The sequence below is a fragment of the Stegostoma tigrinum genome, chromosome 10, assembly GCF_030684315.1.
Source record: "Stegostoma tigrinum isolate sSteTig4 chromosome 10, sSteTig4.hap1, whole genome shotgun sequence".
In the NCBI taxonomy this organism is placed as follows: Eukaryota; Metazoa; Chordata; class Chondrichthyes; order Orectolobiformes; family Stegostomatidae; genus Stegostoma; species Stegostoma tigrinum.
The window spans coordinates 993566-1013061 of NC_081363.1; the positions used below are offsets into that span (position 1 = coordinate 993566).

A 19496-nucleotide genomic window follows, 5' to 3' on the forward strand; every position below is an offset into this window, starting at 1 on the left:
CATTTCAACATTTCAACATTTATATTGCTGGTAATGTGTCTCAGACAATTGTATGTACTGATCATAACCCACTAAAGTCTCAGGAGAAATTTAACAACAAATATTCCAGACTGTTCAGATGAAGCTTATTATTGCAGCCATTCAGTTTGAAAGTTATACACATAGCAGGATGAGAGAACAAAATTGTCAACATATTGCCTTGACGTGGAAGAAGAAAGATGGAGGTGTTTAGTGGCAGATGTAAACAGACTGAAAGAGAATGTAGTAGTGAATGTTTGCATGGTTAGAGTCAATGGTATCTGTATGTTCTGCAGTGTATTAATAGATAACATCAAGGGTTTTAAAATGAAGCCTTCTTTGTTTATTGATGGTTCATTTTTTTAAGTTGGAGGTGTGACAATGCTGTCACTTTAGAAAGGTTATGTTGTCCCGTGCTTTTTTGAAGAGATGTTGTAAAAACAGAGGTGTTGAAGTGGCTATGGGAGTCAGCCTGAAACAATGGTGTTTAAAACTGTGTAACTATGGAAAGGGAGTGGCCAGTTCTCCCTGTTCAGGTTCTAGGATTTTTTAGCTGCAGCAGTCACCAGGATGTGTGAGTACCAGAACTGCTGGAAGCTTCAGTAAATGATTCCGAACTGACTTTCCCTGAAATCTCTCTCTGGATATTGTTCCCTCCTGCCTGTAAGAACCTGCGTTTGAATTTACCTTTTTGCCAAGGGGTGTATTTATGGGACGTTACTGTATTAGAACAGCTAATTCGTTAAATTACTGTATTGAGTATTCAGTTAAGTTTTCCCATAGTTACGTTATTCTAAATTCCACTTTCTTTTGTTTGTGTTTCAACTGTAGTGTTTAAATAAAAGCTGAGTGGCTTGACCAGTTGCATCACACCTGGAACACCCACTTCACATCTGCCTTTAAAATAAATAAAAAAGTTAGGGTCTAGGCTACCTCAGAACATAGAACAGTACAGCGCAGAACAAGCCCTTCGGCCCTCAATGTTACACCGGCCTGTGAGCTAATCTAAGCCCATCCCCCTACACTATCCCATCATTATCCATATGCTTATCCACCGACTGTTCAAATGCCCCTAACGTGGCTGAGTTAACTACATTGGCAGGCAGGGCGTTCCACACCCTTACCACTGTCTGAGTAAAGAACCTGCCTCTGACATCTGTCTTAAATCTATCATCCCTCAACTTGTAGCTATGCCCCCTTGTACAAGCCGATGTCATCATCCTCGGAAAAAGACTCTCACTGTCCACCCTATCTAATCCGCTGATCATCTTGTATGTCTCTATTAAATACCCTCTTAGGCTCCTTCTCTCCAATAAGAACAGACCCAAGTCCCTCAGCCTTTCTTCATAGGGCCTGCGCTCCAGGCCAGGCAACATCCTGGTAAATCTCCTCTGCACCTTTTCCAATACTTCCACATCCTTCCTGTAATGGGGCGACCAGAACTGCACGCAATATTCCAAGTGAGGCCGCACTAGCGTTTTGTCCAGTTGCAGCATGACATCCTGGCTCTGGAACTCAATCCCTCTACCAATAAAATCTAACACACCGTAAGCTTTCTTAACAGTACTATCAACCCTGGGTGGCAACTTTCAGGGATCTATGTACATGGACACCAAGATCCCTCTGCACATCCACACTACCAAGAATCTTTCCATTGACACAGTATTCTGCCTTCCTATTATTCTTCCCAAAGTGAATCACTTCACATTTATCTGTATTAAACTCCATTTGACACCTCTCAGCCCAATTCTGCAGTTTATCCAAGTCTCCCTGCAACCTGCAACATTCTTCCACACTGTCCACCATCCACCAACTTTAGTGTCATCTGCAAACTTACTAACCCATCCACCTATGCCTGCGTCCAAGTCATTTATAAAAATGACAAACAGCAGTGGTCCCAAAACAGATCCTTGAGGCACACCACTAGTGACCTGACTCCAGGCTGAATATTTTCCATCAACCACCACTCGTTGCCTTCTTACACAAAGCCAGTTTCTAATCCAAACTGCTAAGTCTCCCTCAATCCCGTGCCTCTGTATTTTCTCTAATAGCCTACCATGTGGAACCTTATCAAAGTCCACGTACACCACGTCAACTGCCCTACCCCCATCCACATGCTTGGTCACCTTCTCAAAAAACTCAGTGAGGTTTGTGAGACATGACCTGCCCTTGACAAATCCTTCTTAAAATATTTTGAGGGTGTTCTGGCCTGGTCCATAAAATTGTTGCTGAGTCTGCACATGACACAAAGGTAACGTGGAGGGACAGATAGTGTTGAGGAGGCAGACAAGCTGCAGAAGGACTTGGACAGGCTCGGAGAGTGAACAAAGAAGCAGCAGATGGATTAGAATGTGAGAAAGCGTGAGGTTATACACTTGGTAGGAAGAACAGAGGTGCAGACAATTTTCTAAATGGGGCAAGGCTTTTGAAATCTGAAGCACAAAGGCATCCTACTTCAGGATTCTCTTCAGGTTAATGTGCAGACTCAGTTGGCACTTAGCATTCATTCCAAGAGGGCTAGAATACAAGAGCAGGGACGTATTGCTGAGACTGTGTAAGGCTCGGGTTATACTATATTTGCAGTATTGTGAACAGTTTTGGGCCCTGTACCTAAGGAAGGATATGTGGCCGTGGTGGGGGTGTCCAGAGGAGGTTTACAAGAACGATCCATTTATGAATGATTTACAAGAATGCTACATTTACCATCGCCATGGAAAGGAAAAAGAGCAGTTACTAGGGGAAGATATTTAACTGAGGTAAAGGAAATTATGATGCTATCAGGCAGGAGTTGGGAAGTTCAGATTGGGAGCAATTGTTCCACAGAAGGGGCACAGCAGACATGTGGAGGCTGTTTAAGGAGCAGTTGTTGTGAGCGATGTATAAATTTGTTCCTCTGAGACAGTTAAGAAGGGGTAAGATTAAGGAGCCTTGGATGACAGGAACAGAGGTGCTTCTTGTCAAAAAGAAAAAGGCAGCGTACGTAAGGTGGAGGAAGCAAGGGTCTAGCACAGCTTTAGAGGATTACAGGCTTGCTCGGAAGGAGCTCAAAAGTGGACTGAGGAGGGCCAGGAGGGGGCAGGAAAAAGGTTTGGCAGGAAGGATTAGGGACAACCCAAAGGCATTTTACTCATACATGAGGAATAAGAGAACGATCAGGGAGAAGGTAGAGCCGATCAGGGATAGCGTAGGGAACTTGTGTGTGGTGTCTGAGCAGATAGGGGAAGCCCTAAATGAGTTTTTTGCTTCGGTTTTCACGAAGGAAAGGGACCTTGTTGTGAATGAGAACTTTGAGGAGCAGGAAAACAGGCTTGAACAGATCAGGATTGAGGAAGTTGATGTGCTGGAGCTTTTGGCAAACATTAAGATTGATAAGTCCCCAGGGCCAGACCAGATTTATCCTAGGTTGCTCTGGGAAGCGAGAAAGGAGGTTGCTATGCCACTGGCAAAGCTCTTTGCTTCCTCACTCTCCACGGGAGTCGTACCGGAAGATTGGAGGGAGGCAAATGTTGTTCCTCTTTTCAAGAAAGGGAATGGGGAAATTCCTGGAAATTAAGACCAGTCAGTCTTACGCCTGTGGTCAGCAAGGTTTTGGAAAGAATTCTGAGGGAGAGGATTTATGACTATTTGGAAAAGCATAGCGTGATTAAAGGGAGTCAGCATGGCTTTGTGAGGGGCAGGTCATGCCTTACAAATCTTATTGAGTTCTTTGAGGAAATCACGAGACAGGTTGGCAAGGTTTGAGCAGTGGATGTGGTGTACATGGACTTCAGCAAGGCGTTTGATAAGGTTCCCCACGGCAGGCTCATTCATAAAGTCAGGAGGTATGGGATACGGGGAGATTTGGCTGTCTGGATTCAGAATTGGTTGGCTGACAGGAGGCAGAGAGTGGTTGTAGATGATAAGTATTCTGCCGGGAGGTCAGTGCTGAGTGGTGTCCCGCAGGGCTCTGTTCTTGGGCCTCTGCTCTTTGTAGTTTTCTTAAATGACTTGGATGAGGAGGTTGAGGGGCGGGTTAGTATGTTTGCTGATGACACAAAGGTTGGAGGTGCCGTTGATAGTATCGAGGGCTATTGCAGGCTTCAGTGAGACATTGACAGTATGCAGAGCTGGACTGAGAAATGGCAGATGGAGTTCAACCCGGATAAATGCGAAGTGATGCATTTTGGAAGGTCGAACTTAAATGCTGAATATAGGATTAAAGGCAGGATTCTCGGCAGTGTGGAGGAACAACGGGATCTTGGTGTTCAAGTGCATAGCTCCCTCAAAGTTGCCACCCAAGTGGATAAGGTTGTTAAGAAAGCATATGGTGTTTTGGCTTTCATTAACGGGAGATTGAGTTTAAGAGCCGCGAAGTCATGCTGCAGCTCTACAAAACCCTGATGAGACCACACTTGGAATATTGTGTCCAGTTCTGGTCGCCCTATTATAGGAAAGATGTGGAGGCTTTGGAGAGGGTGCAAAGGAGGTTTACCAGGATGCTGCCTGGACTGGAGGGCTTGTCTTACGAGGAGAGGTTGACTGAGCTCAGGCTTTTCTCTCTGGAGAGAAGGAGGGAGAGAGGTGACCTGATCGAGGTGTACAAGGTAATTAGAGGCATGGATAGAGTCGATAGCCAGAGACTTTTCCCCAGGGCAGGATTGACTGCCAAGAGGGGTCATAGTTTTAAGGTGTTAGGAGGAAGGTATAGAGGAGACGTCAGAGGGAGGTTCTTCACCCAGAGAGTTGTGAGCGCATGGAATATTTTGCCAGTGGTAGTCGTGGAAGCGGAGTCATTAGTGACATTTAAGCGACTGCTGGACATGCACATGGACAGCAGTGAATTGAGGGGAATGTAGGTTAGGTTATTTTATTTTTGGATTAGGATTAGTCCATGGCACAACATCGTGGGCTGAAGGGCCTGTACTGTGCTGTACTTTTCTATGTTCTATGTTCTATGATCTGGGGGATGATCGGCTTGTCACATGAGGAGCGGCTGAGGATTCTGGGTCTGTATTTGATGGAGTTTAGAAGGATGAGGGCGATCTGATTGAAACTTATAGAATACAGAGAGGCCTGGGTAGAATGCACATGGAGATGTTTCTATTCGTAGAGGAGACTAGGGATTGAAGGCACAGTCTCAGAACGAAGGGACAACCATTTAGAACTAAGATGAGGAGGAATTTCTTCAGCCAGACAGTGCTGTATCTGTGAAGCTCAGTGTCACAGAGGGCTGTGGAGGCCAGGTGATTGAGAGTATTTAAGACAGAGATAGCTGGGTTCCTGATGAGTAAGGGGATCAAGGGTTACAGGGGGAAGGCAGGAGAATGGGAATATATCAGCCACGATTGAATAGCGGAGCAGACTTGATGGGCTGAAGGGCCTGATGAAAGGTTACTGTATGTCTAGTCTTATGGACTTTCCCTGCTTGGAATGTGTGTTTCACTGACCAAACCAACAGTAATTGTCCAGTCATGGAACCATCTAACCTGCCAGTCATAATCACAATGGGGAAGCCACTTTCCCCATCTCCCCAGTTCACAATTACTACAGTTTCAGTAAGTGATGGCAAGGGGCAGAATACTGATCCCATCCAACGTTGCTTTTGCATATCGAGGAACATTATTTTAAAATAAACAATAACATTGTATAACAGCTATTAAATATGAAAATCTGCAAATAATCCATTTTATGCAATAAGCAACTCATATTTGAGAGTCGTGTAATCTTCCGAATAGTAAAATGGTATAACACTGAATGGGCAGAAAATTCCACGTCAGGACCCAATCAGGGCCTGGGTTTTTTGTCAGGTTTTGTATTTCTCCATGCCCCACTATCTCAGATTCAAGCATTTCTGTTTCTATTGTGTGTGATGGGACAACATTCTCAAGAGAACGGTATGTAGTTTATGCCGACAATCCTCATGTATAGTCTTTGTCATATTCTAGGCCATTGGTCCCTTGAAAGGGAGCCCCCGTTCTGGGAATTTATGTTTGACTCATTTTCCTTAACATTTTCAGAACCCAAATGTAACACTGAGTTCACTAAACAGCACCCACTAATGAGAGAAATGACCAGATTGTGAGACCTGTGAGCCTCAGGACCCTGATCCACAACCAGCTGACTGCCTGCACTGGACATTTGGCATACGAGGTTGAAAAATACTCTTCAATTATAGTTATGATTCTTCCCGGCATTGATTCACTATCTGAGTAGGAAAAAAGAGGACATGAGAGGACAAGGTACATACTGGGTAATGTGTCAGCACCATCTTGTTCAGGAGTGTTGAAACTGCATAATAGGAACCTGTGTTAATTCCTGTGGAGAAAAAAAAATGAAAAAAAGAGTTTGCTCTGCACCTTGTTAGAATTAAATAACTCTCTTCTTGGCTGGTCAGAACTCACAATTAATCCGGGAGCTCAAGCACAATGTTTAGAATAAGGGGTAGCAGACTTCGAGCAGAGATGTGTGGGTTTTCTCCAGGTACGCTGGTTTCCTCTCACAGTCCAAAGATGTGCTGGTTAGATGGACTGGCCATGGGAAATAAAGAGTTAATGGGACTGGGTCAGGGGGTTTCTGTGTGGAATTCTCTTCAGAGGGTCAATGCAGGCTTGTTGGGCCAGAATACCTCTTTCTGCACTTTAGGGGCTGTGTGATTCTATGAGAGGTGAGGAGGGATTATCTCTCTCAAAGGGTCACGAATCTGTGAAATTCACTATCACACAGCGCGGTGGATCCTGGGACATGGAGTAAATTTAAGGAGGGCTAAAGACAGATTTTGAATGAGTAACGGGTTGAAGAGTTATGGACAGCGAACAGGAAAGTGGAGTTGAGGCTGAGACGAGACCAGCCAAGACCACATAGAAGTACAGCAGGCTTGAGGGGCTGAATGGCCTACTCCTGCTCTCAGTTCTCACGTTCTAATGAACATTTCATATTTAATTATTTTCAGGAGATGAATTTTTGAAGGAGTATCTCAAATATGTGCATACCTGGGCTTTTTTGAAGAGAGGTTGGGATTAGTAATGGAGTTAATATGTGGTTCTTTGTTGTCAGTTGTTGCAAAACCTACCTGGTTCACTAATATCCTTTACAATCCAATTCCAGACTCACAGAAATGTGCTGACTCTGAACTGTCTTCTGAAATGGCCTGAAGATCCACTGACTTCAGGCAGATCTAGGATTGGGCAGTAACTGCTGGCGTTGCCAGCGGCACACATCCCGAACGAACAGACCACTGCACTCCAGCTATGGGAGTAGACTGAACAAACTGAGACTATTATTCTTGATACCATGTGGAATGAATCAAACTGGCTGAAGACTGGTATCTTGATGCTGGGGACCACTGGAGGACGCTGAGATGGTTAATTAATTCTAATTCATTTACAGGATGAGACCAGCACTTATTGCCCATCATTAATTACCCAGAGGGCAGTTAAGAGCCAATCACATTGCTGTGGGTCTGGTATCACATGTAGGCCAGACCAGGTAAGAATGACAGTTTAGATAGTAGAGATGGTATAGATGATAGAGACAGAGTGGACAGCCAGAGACTTTTCCCTAGTGTGGAGGTAGCTATTACGAGGGGGCATAGTTTTAAAGCGAGTGGAGGTAGATACAGGGGAGATGTCAGAGGTAGGTTCTTTACTCAGAGTCGTAGGGTAGTGGAATGCATTGCCGGAGAGGGTAGTGGAGTCGGCCTCATTAGAGGCATTTAATCTGCTATTAGACAGGCATATGGATGGTAGTATAAGGTAGGGGTGGAGGTTAGATAGACCTTAGGATTGGGGTAAAAGTTCAGCACAACATGGTGGGCCGAAGGGCCTGTACTGTGCTGTACTGCTCTATGTTTTACTTCCCTAATGGACATTAGTCAATCAGGTGGGTTTTTCCCAACAATCAACAATGGATTCATGGGCATCATTAGATTCTTAATTCCAGATTATTTAATGAATTCAAACTCGACCATCTGCTGTGGTGGGATTCGAACCCGGGTCCCCAGGACATTATCTGGGTCTCTGTGTTAACAGTCCAGTGATTATAACACTAGGCCAACGCCTCCCTCATCCACTGAGCAATTCCAGCTGAAAATTGCTGTGAATGCTTCAGCCTTATTTTTTGCACTGATGTGCTGGGCTCTTCCATCATTGAGGATGGGGCTATTCATGGAGTCGCCTCCTCCAGTGAGTTGTTTAATTGTTCACCACCATTCACCACTGGATGTGGCGGGATTGCAGAGATTAGATCTGATCCATCGGTGTGTAATCACTCAGCTCGGTCTATCACTTGCTATCTCTGCTATCTGGCACATGATATTCGGAAATGATTGGAGACACTGGATACTGCAAAGGCTACAGGCCCTGATAACAAAGTGTGAAGCTGGATGAACACAGCAGGCCAAGCAGCATCTCAGGAGCACAAAAGCTGACGTTTCGGGCCTAGACCCTTCATCAGAGACCCTGATAACATTCCAGCAATAGTACTGAAGACTTGTGCTCCAGAACTTGCTGCTCCCTGAGCCAAGCTGTTCCAATGCAGTTACAACACTGGGATCTACCTGAGAATGTGGAAAATTGCCTAAGTGCATCCTGTAGAGAAAAAGCAGGACAAATCCAACCGAGTCAATTACTGCCCTATCAATCTTTTCTCAATCACCAATAAAGTGATGGAAGATGTCATCAACTGTACCAATAAGCAGCACTTGCTCAGTGATGCTGAGTTTGGATTCCACCCGGGCTACTCAGCTTCTGACTTCATTACGGCCTTGGTTCAAACATGGATACAGGGGCTGAATTTCAGAAGTGACGTGAGTGTGATATCCCTTGACATCAACGCTGCATTTGATAGAGTGTGGCATCAAGGGGCCGTTGCAAAACTGGAATCAATGAATCTAATCATCATGATTGACATTTAATGGCATTATCTTCACAGAATCTGCCACTAGCAATGTCCCAGGTGTTTCTATTGAACAGAAAGTGAACTGGACTAGCTGTATCAGAGATAGCAGGAAGTGCAGATGCTGGAGAATCTGAGATAACAAGGTGTAGAGATGGATGAACACAGCAGGCCAAGCAGCATCGGAGGAGCAGGAAAGCTGATGTTTTGGGCCTCAACCCTTCATCAGAAAAGGTGTTCATTCAGCTCCACACCTTGTTATCTTGGACTAGCTGTATGTGGCGAAAGAGAAGGCTGGAGCTGCATTAATCAGGCGAGGAGAATTCCATCACACTCCTGTCCTGTGCTCTGTGGAACCTTGTCAAAGTCTTTACTAAAGTTCGTATAAACAACGTCCACTGTTCTGCTGTCATTAATCTTTTTGGGTAACTTGCTAAAAAAATTCAATCACATTTGTGAGACACAATTTCCCTCGCACAAAACCGTGCTGTCAACCCATAATCAGAGCTTGTCTCTCCAAATGCATATAAATCCTGTCTTAGAGAAATACCAACCACTCACCCATCACTCATGTCAGGCTCACTGGCCGATACTTCTCAGGCTTCTCCTCGCAGCCTTTTTTTAAAAATAAAGGCACATTAGCCACCCTCCAGTCCTTCAGAACCTCACTCATCGTTATAGATGATACAAATATTTCTGCTTAGGGGTCCAGCAAATTTTTCCCCAATCTCTCACAAAGTCCTGGAATACACTTGATCTGGTCCTGGAGATTTATCCACTTTTATATTTTCTAAGACCTCCAGCACTTCCTCTTCTGTAATGTGAACTGTTTTCAAAACATCAGCTTTTATTTCGCCAAGTTCTGTCCTCTCCACTTCTTTCTCCACAGTAAAAACTGATGCAAAACATTCAATTGATATCTCTCACATCCCCCGAGGTTCAATACAAAGATGACATTGTTGATCTTTAAGGGGCCCTATTCTCTCTCTAGTTGCCCTTTTGTTCTTAATGAACTTTATGAATCTCTTTGGACTATCCTTAATTGGGGAGGTGATGGCCTAGTGGGTATTATCACTAGACTGTTAATCTAGAGACCCAGATAACATTCTAGGGACCTGGCTTCAAATCCCACCATGGCAGATGGTGGAATTTGAATTCAATAAAATATCTGGAATTAATAATCTGATGATGACCATTGTCAGGAAAAACCCATCTGGTTCACTAATGTCCTCTAGGGAAGGAAATAGCCATCCTTACCAGGTCTAGCCTCCATGTGACTCCAGACCCACAGTAATGTGGTTGACTCTTAACTGTCTTCTGGGCAATTAGGGATGGGCAATAAATGCTGCCTGGCCAGTGACACCCTCATCCCCGTTAATGAGTAAAGGAAAGAAAACCTTATTTGCTAAGGCCATCTCATATCGTCTTTTACCTCCCTTTATAATCTTCAAGAAATTAACTCGATCCCAGTTGTATGTATTTTTTATTCTTGACCAGAACCTCACTACTGCTATTCATCCATTGTTCCTTACCAGCCTTACCCTTCACTTTAACAGGAACATTATGCCTCTGAATTCTCGTTATCTCACCTTTGAAAGCCTCACGCTGCCAGTTGTCCTTTTATCTGCAAACTCCAGTCTACTCCAATCAACTTATGAAAATTCTTGTTTCATACCATTAAAATTTGCCTTACTCCAATTAAGACTTTTAACTTTTGTGGAAGCTTTGTCCCTTTTCATGACTATTTTAAAACACATCGAATTATGATCACTAGTTCCAAAGCGTTCCCCTAATAACACTTCAGTCACTTGATGAAAGGTTTAGGGAAAATCATTGGGATATTGGTTATATGGTTTCCTAAAATATCACTGAAAATCACAGACCACTTAGCCTACCTGGGTCTAATTAGATCAATGTCAAAATCCCTCTGGTTATTGGGTCAGAATTGGTTTCAGCTTGGACGTCGGCAGACAGGTTTGTTCATTAGTCTGTGCTCAGGTCATTATATTTTTACTATATATAAAAACAACTCAGAAATAGAGAAAATGTTTAAATGTGCCAATGAAACAGAATTTGGTTTGGCAAATATTGTCTGTGCAACTAAACTACTGCTCTAGTTCCAGTTGAGATAATGAATATTTAAAGATGAGATGCCAGTCACATGGACTTTATGATTAACTGTTCTTTTTTTCAAGTGAGAGAAGTCTGCGATAGACATGCCAAGTGCTACAAAACGAGGTTAGAATAGTTACGCAGTTGTTTTTAATTGGTATGAATATGATGGGCTGAGGGGCCTTTCTCCTGTGCAGTACACTTCTCTGGCTCTGTGTTATAATGTTATTTTATAGAATTTTATTTTCTTTCATCTATGCATTGGCACTGAGATCTTCCCATGGTAGACATCTGGTGAATCTGCCGTTGAAAGGACAAACAGTAATTGGCAGGAGAGGGCACAGGACAGCATGAGTTGACACTAATTTCACACAGAGGTTGCAAAGGGCAATGTGGGTGGCTGGAGGAACATAGATTGGAAAGAAGGGTTTGAGGGACTATGAGGGTAAGATAAGAGATGAACAAGACACAGGAGAACACAATAAATGATATGAACATTAAAGTGCATGCGACTGGGGAAACTGTACTGAAATGGATACTGGGATGGTTGGCAGAGAGGAAACAAACAGTAGGAATTAATGAGTCCTTTTCAAATTGTCAGGCAGGAGCTAGTGGGGTGCCACAGGGATCGGTGCTGGGACCCCAGCTATTCACAATATACATTAATGATTTGGATAAGGGAACAAAATGTAACATCTCCAAGTTTGCAGATGGTACCAAGTTAGGTGGGAGGGTGAAATTTGATGAGCATGCAGGGATCCTTCAGCTTGATCTGGGCAGCTTGGGTGAGTGGGTAAATCAATGGCAGATGCAGTATAATTTGGATAAATATGAGGTTATTCACTTTGGAAGCAAAAACAGAAGGCCGATTACTACCCAAATGGCTGTAAATTGGGAGAGGGGAGTATGCTGTGGGACCTGGGTGTCCTTGTGCACCAGCTGCTGAAGGTAAGCATGCAGATGCAGTAGATGGTAAAGAAGGCAAATGGTATGTTGGCCTTCATTGTGGGAGGTTTTGAGTACAGAAGCAGGGGTGTGTTGCTGTTGTTATACAGAGCCTTGGTGAGACCACACCTAGAATATTGTGTGCAGTTTTGGTCTCCTTTTCTAAAGAAGGATGCACTTGCTCTCAAGGGAGTGCAGTGAAGGTTTACCAGGCTGATTCCAGGGATGGTGGGACTGACGTATGAGGAGAGATTGACTAGGTTGGGATTATTTTCACTAGAATTCAGACATATGGAGGGGATCTCATAGAGAGACGTGTAAAATTCTAATAGGATTGGACAGGGTAGATTCAAGGAGGATGTTCCCGATGGTAGGTGTGTCCAGAACCAGGAGTCACAGTCTGGGGATTTGAGATAAACCATTTAGGACGGAGATGAGAAGACATTTCTTCACCCAAAGAGTGGTGAGCCTGTGGAATACATTACCACAGGAAGTAGCTGATGCCAAAACACTGAATGTATTCAAGAGGCAACTAGATACAGCACATGGGGCGAATGGGATCAAAGGTTATGGGGAGAAAGCAGGATCAGGCTATTGAGTTGGACTCTATCTATGGCAGCAAAGCCATGATGGTCATAAATGACGGAGCAGGCTCACGCAGCCGAATGGCCTCCTCCGGCTCCTATCTTCTATGTTTCTATGCTTCTATTAGGACCCTAGGAAGTACAGAGGATGACAGTTTAGCTTTAGATTACAGAAGGATATAGATGGGCTGGTCAGAGGGGAAGGTCAGTGTCAAATGGAATCCAATAAATGTGAGGTGATGCACTTGGGCAGGACAAACAAGGGATAACATGATAAACGGTAGGCCACATGGAAGCACGGAGGATCAGAGAGATCTTGGTGTGCACGTCCCTTAAGGCATACAGTGGTTAAGGAGGTACATGGTGTATGTGTCCTTATTAGTTGAGGTATAGAGTTTAAGAGCAGGGAGGTTATGCTGGATCTGTATAAAACACTGGTTAGGCCACAGCTACAGTATTGTGTGCAGTTTTGGAATCCACATTATAGGAGGGATGTGATAGGAGAGGGTGCAGAGGAGATTCACCAGGATGTTGCCTGGGATGAAAAGTGTAATTTGTGAGGAGAGGCATTTGTGCCTGAGAATAGAGGGCACACGTTTAAGATGACGAACAGGTGGTTTAGAGGAAATCTGAGAAAAATATTTTCACCCATGTTTGGTAGGAATATGGAACATGCTGCCTGAGAGGGTGGTGGAGGCAGGTACTCTCACAACATTTAAGAAGCATCTAGATGAGAACTTAAAATGCCAGGGCATAGGAGGATAAACAGGATGAGTGCAGTTTGTTGTTTGTTCATTGGTGTAGACATGATGGGCCAAAGAGCCTGTTTCTGTGCTGCGCGCCTCAAGGAAATAACAAGGCAAGAGGGATAAAAACAGAAATTGCTGGAAAAGCTCAGCTGGTTTGGCAGTGTCTGTGAAGAAAAGATCAGAGTTGTGTCTGGTGACCCTTCCTCAGAACTGCAAAAATGTTAACTCTGATTATTTTCTTCACAGATGCTGCTCGATCTGTACAGCTTTTCCAGCAACTTCTGTTTTTGTTCCTGATTTACTGCATCCACAGCCGGTTTTTATCAGGCAAGATGGATGTTGGGTTAGAACAGGGAGAAAACAGATTATATACATCCAAAACAAAAGGAATGGAGTCACAGAACCCAAGGATTCTGAAATAAGTACCAAGGTTAATTATCTAGATAACAGTAAGGTCCATGTTTGCTCTGGGTGAATAATTAATAGAAGAGAAATGTCGTTTAGGCTTAGTAATGAGTATGTATTTGTATTTGGGATGTATCTTGAACAATATCAGTATTTGTTGCATGTCCTGAACTGACCTTGAAAAGTGTTGGTGACCCCACCCTCTTTAATTGTTACAACACCCATAATGCAGGCACATCAAAATGGTGCCTGAGTGTGGCAACCCTTAATGCTTTTCACTGTTTTGCTTTAAATACATATCACAATAAGTCATTCAATCTTTCAGTTCAATTCACCCCACCCACTTATTTTATGTAGTGGTTTGATTCACTGAGTGGTGCGCTAGGCCACTTTAAAAAAATGTATTCTGTGATATCAATCAGTGCTGATTGCCCATCCCTAATTGCCCCTTGAGAAGGTGGGGGTGAGCTACCTTTTTTGACCATTGCAGTCCTCTCTGCTGTAGGGTGACCTACAATGCCCTGAGGGGGGATTTCCAGGGTTTTGACCCAGTGACACTGAAGGAACGTTGATCTATTTCCAAGTCAGGATGGTGAGTGGCCGGGAGGGGAACTTGCAGGGGGTGGTGTTCCCATGTACCTGCTGCCCTTGTCCTTCTAGATGGAAGTGGTCGTGGGTTTGGAAGGTGTTGTCTGAGGATCTTTGGTGCTTTTCTGTAGTGTATCTTGTAGATAGTATACACTGCTGCGGCTAGCCTGGGGTTCTGGAATACTGTTCCAGCAGCATTTTGCCCACAATATTTGTTTTGCTAGCACCAGGACATTGCGATTGTGGGAATTAAGTGATGGTAATGCCACTGTATGGCAATGGGCAGTAAGATTGGACTCTTTCTTGGTGGAGATGGTCATTGCTCGGCACCTGTATTACACAAATGTTATCAGAGATAATGGGAACTGCAGATGCTGGAGGATCCAAGATAACAAGGTGTGGAGCTGGATGAACACAGCAGGCCCAGCAGCATCTCAGGAGCACAAAAGCTGATGTTTCAGGCCTAGGCCCTATGTCAGAGAGGGTCTAGGCCCGAAACGTCAGCTTTTGTGCTCCTAAGATGCTGCTTGGCCTGCTGTGTTCATCCAGCTCCACACTTTGTTATCTTACACAAACGTTACGTCTGTTGCTGAGTCACAGAGGTTCTACGGCAAGCACAGTAGAAGGCCCTGCGGCTCATCATGTCTGCACCAGTCAAAGACAAACATTGGCTATTCTAAGATAATAAAATGTGAGGCTGGATGAACACAGCAGGCCAAGCAGCATCTCAGGAGCACAAAAGCTGACGTTTCGGGCCTAGACCCTTCATCAGAGGTCTGATGAAGGGTCTAGGCCCGAAACGTCAGCTTTTGTGCTCCTGAGATGCTGCTTGGCCTGCTGTGTTCATCCAGCCTCACATTTTATTATCTTGGAATCTCCAGCATCTGCAGTTCCCATTATCATTGGCTATTCTAATTCCATTTTCCAGTATTTCGCCCATAGCCATGTGTTCTTTCTTCTGCAACATTTCACTTCTGAATTAGAATTGAATGGAAACTTACCATAGGTAACAACAAGTAGAAAAAATGGCATATTTCTGATCAGTTGCAGTATTGATTGGATGTAGGAATAATCCAGCATAGGTTTGGCAAGGATAGCTGCCTGTGCTTGGCTCGGTGGAATATCTGGCTTCTCCTGAAAAACTGATACAAAAGGGCACGATTACAATTCAGTTCCAATGTAAGTTATTTCTGAGCCTTTAATCCCCCCTTTTGTCTAACGCAATGTCCATTGTCTTTGCATGCATTAAGTATTTTCACAGTCTTTTCAAACTTCCAGCATTGATCAGAGAAAGCACAAAAACTGGAATTGCAACAGGAAATAATATTTCCAGCAGCCAATAATAAAGAATTTGGTCACTATATCAAAGAAAGGTCAAGTTATGATCGTCCATAGGACCATGGGGATGCACTTACTTTAGACAGAGATGGCCGCTAATGGTTTATCCTGAGGGTCACCAGGCCCCAGGCAAGGGGAGAGACTGAGAAGGACAGTCCTTCATGACAAACTCAGCCAGTGTGGGAATTGAACCCAAGCTGTTGGTATCACCTTACATCACAAACCACCATCTGAGCTGAGCCCAAATATATTCTGTAAGTAAGACCTGGATATTAATACATAGCACACGCTCTTTTTAGATCTGAGGCCACACAGCCAGGGTCACAATCATTAGTGAAATAAAACAAAGAACTGCGGATGCTGAAAATGTGAAACAAACATAAATAGAACAGTGCTCTGAGGAAGGGTCACCGGACCCAAAACGTTAACTCTGTTTTCTCCTTCACTGATGCTGCCAGACCTGCTGAGCTTTTCCAGCAACTTTGTTTTTGTTCCTGATTTACAGCATTCGTAGTTCTTTCAGTTTTATAAACAGAACAGTTAATGTTTCAAATATGGTTCTGAAGAAGGATCACTATTCTCTAAATGTTATCTTTGTTTCTCTCTCCATAGATGCTGGCAGATCTGTTGGGCTTCTCCAAAAATTTCCGTTTTGATTGTTTCACACTTATTACTGATGTCTGACTCAATTTTTTAAATTCATTTTGTGGGGTGTGGGTATCACGGGCTAGGCCAGCATTTCTTGTCCATCCCTAGCTGCCCCTTGACAATAGACAATAGGTGCAGGAGTAGGCCATTTGGCCCTTCGAGCCAGCACCACCATTCATTATACTCATGGCTGACCATCCACAGTCAGTATCCTAAGAGAAGGTGGGGGTGAGCTGCCATCTAGAACAGCCGCAGTCTACCTGCTGTAGGGTGACCCACAATGATACTAGGGAGAGAATTCCAAGATTTTGACCCAGCGACAGTGAAGGAACAGCGATATGTTTCCCAGTCAGGACGGTGAGTGGCTGGAAGGGGAACTTGCAGGGGCTGGTGTTCCCATGTATCTGCTGTCCACGTCCTTCTGGATGGAAGTGGCCGTGGGTTTGGAAAGTGCTGTCTGAGGATATTTGGTGAGTTTCTGCAGTGCATCTTGTAGATGGTACACACTGCTGCTACTGAGTGTCGGGGGTGGAGGGAGTGGGATGTTTGTGGATGTGACGCCAATCAAGCGGCTGGATGGTGTCAAGCTTCCGGAGCGTTGTTGGGGCTGCACCCATCCAGGCAAGTGGGGAGTATTCCATCACACTGCTGACTTGTGCCTTGTAGATGGCGGACAGGCTTTGGGGAGTCAGGAGGTGAGTTACTCACCACAGTATTCCCAGATTCTGGCCCCTTGCAGCTCCTGTGTTTATGTGGTGAGTCCAGTTGAGTTTCTGGTCAATAGTAACCCCCAGGATGTTGACAGTGGGGGATTCTGTGATGGTAACATGAAATATCAGGGGATAATTGTCCTAGTTCTCAAACAAACATGCAACCTCATTTTCCTTTAGATTAAAGTTGCCCATTACACTACTGTCTACACTCCTTTATAAATTAAAAGCTACAATCATATGCTTATTATTGAATTTTGATACATCTAGAGGATTCAGAATGGGTGATGACTTTAATGAAGTGTATAAAATCCTGACAAAGTGGAAATAGTGTCTCATCTTGTGGGACAAGTCTAGAACTAGGGGGTATTGTTTTAAAATTAGGGGTCACCTGATTCAGATACAGATGTCAGTTTTAGGGAAAAAGAAACAGGTGTAGGCCATTCAGCCCGCCAAGCCTGTTCTACCATTCAACAGGATCGTGGCTGAGCTGTGGCCCAACTCCATGAGACTTTGGCCCATATCCCTTAATACCTTTACTCAAGAAAAATTTAACTAGTTCAGATTTAAAATTAACAACTGATCCAGCATCCAATGCTGCTAATGGAAGAGAATCCCAACCACCTACCACACTTTGTGCACAGAAAATGACTTTAATTCTCAGACTGTGCCCCTATTTCCACAATCTCCGACTATCGTTACGCTGTTTCTTCCTGCTAATACCTTGAAGATTTTTGAGAAGATTTGTAGTTCAGGTTGTGGATGAGGTTGTAGTCACACTCGCCAAGCCAATGTGTTTGGTTACGGACATTCGTCACCCTGCTAGATAACACCGTCAGTGCGCCCCTAGTGAAGCGCTGACATCTGTCCCTCTCGTTGTTTATATGTTTCAGTTTGCTGGAGTGGTTGGCATCACTTCCAGTTCTATTTCTCAGTGGGTTGTATATCGGGTCTAGGTCACTGTGTTTGTTGATGGAGTTCCGGTTGGAATGTTAGGCCTGCAGGAATTCCCTGGCATGTCTCTGTTTGGCTTGTGCTATTATGGATGTGATGTCCCAGTCAAAATCATGTCCTTCTTTGTCCATGTGTATTGAGACCAGTGAGATTTGGTCATGTTGCTTGGTGGTTAGTTGGTGTTCATGTATCCTTATTGTCAGCTTTCTTCCAGTTTGGCCCCTGTAGTGTTTCTCACAGGCCTTGCATGGTAATTTGTACATTACATTAATTTTATTGGCTATGGATATGGGGTCCTTTACATTGGTCAGTAGCTGTTGCAGGGTGGTTATCGGGCTGTGAGCTACCCTGATACCTAGGGGTCTGAGTAGTCTTGTGGTCATCTCTGATATGTCCCTGATGTACGGTCGGGTGATTAGTGTGTCTGGCCGTGTTGTGTGTTCTTGTTGTGGTCTGTCACAGAGGTAATGGCGGATTGTGCTTTTTGGGTATTCATTCCTTTTAAAAACTCTGTATTAGTGCTCCTGTTTCACTCTGTGCCACGTTACAGGGAGTATGTGGAGGGTTTGGAAAGGATGCAGAAGGGGTTTATTTGGATGCTGCCTAGTTTAGAGCTGTAAGGAGAGGCTAGAAAAACTCAGGGTATTTCCTGTTGAATGGCTCAGGCTGAGAGGAGACTTGATAAAAGTTAATACAATTATGAAATGAGAAGATAGGATTAAGGGTCAGAACCAGGGGCATACAATTAAGGTTAGAGGGAGAAAGTTCAAAGGAGATGTGAGGTGCAAGTTTTTTACAGAGAGTGGTAGGAGTCAGGAACACACTGCAGGATGGTGGAGGCAGATACGGTAGGGGTATTTAAGGGACTTTTAGATAAGCACATGAAAATGCAAGGAATGGAGGGACATGGATCAATGGCAGGCAGAAGGGATTAGTTTAATTTAGCATCATGTCTGGCACAACATTGTGGGCCTAAGGGCCTGTTCCTGCGCTGTACAGTTCGATGTTCTTAATTCTAGGAAGGGCTCGTCATATGAGCACTTGAGGACTCTGGAATTGAACTTGATGGAGTTTTGAAGGATGAGTTGAGATCTGACTGAAACTTACAGACACTTAGAGGCTTGAATAGACCGGACATGGAAATGATGTTTCCACAGTGGGACAGACTAGGACCCGAGGGCACAGCCCTCTAGAACTGAGATGAGGATGAAGTTTTTCAGCCAGAGGGTGGTTTAATTGTGGAACTCATTGTCACAGAGGGCTGCAGAGACCAGATCGCTGGGTGTATTTAAGGCAGAGGTAGGTTTTTGTTTAGTAAGGGGATCAAAGGTTACAGGGAGAGACAGGAGAACACGGTTAAGAAACATATTCAAATGTGTAATGGGTTCCCCATGGAAGGCTCATTCAGAAGGTCAGGAGGAATGGGATACAGGGGAACTTAGCTGCTTGGATACAGAATTGGCTGGCCAACAGAAGACAGCGAGTGGTAGTAGAAGGAAAATATTCTGCCTGGAAGTCAGTGGTGAGTGGGGTTCCACAGGGCTCTGTCCTTGGGCCTCTACTGTTTGTAATTT

At 44.2% G+C, this 19496-nt stretch overlaps 1 protein-coding gene across 3 annotated transcripts in view; it reads right to left on the reverse strand.

The window, feature by feature from the left end:
* Nucleotides 1-19496, reverse strand: part of LOC125455671 (heme transporter FLVCR2) — a 140582-nt gene that overhangs the window by 78705 nt on the left and 42381 nt on the right. For all 3 annotated transcript variants that reach the window (XR_009446210.1, XM_048537965.2, XM_048537964.2), the window contains exons 3-4: nucleotides 15274-15414; nucleotides 6245-6312 (exon numbers count right to left, since the gene is read on the reverse strand). Coding sequence is in view for 2 of the 3 variants with exons in the window: in XM_048537965.2 (XP_048393922.1) it covers nucleotides 6245-6312; nucleotides 15274-15414 (209 nt within the window). In the remaining variant the exon portion in view is untranslated. The remainder of the gene's footprint in view (nucleotides 1-6244; nucleotides 6313-15273; nucleotides 15415-19496) is intronic.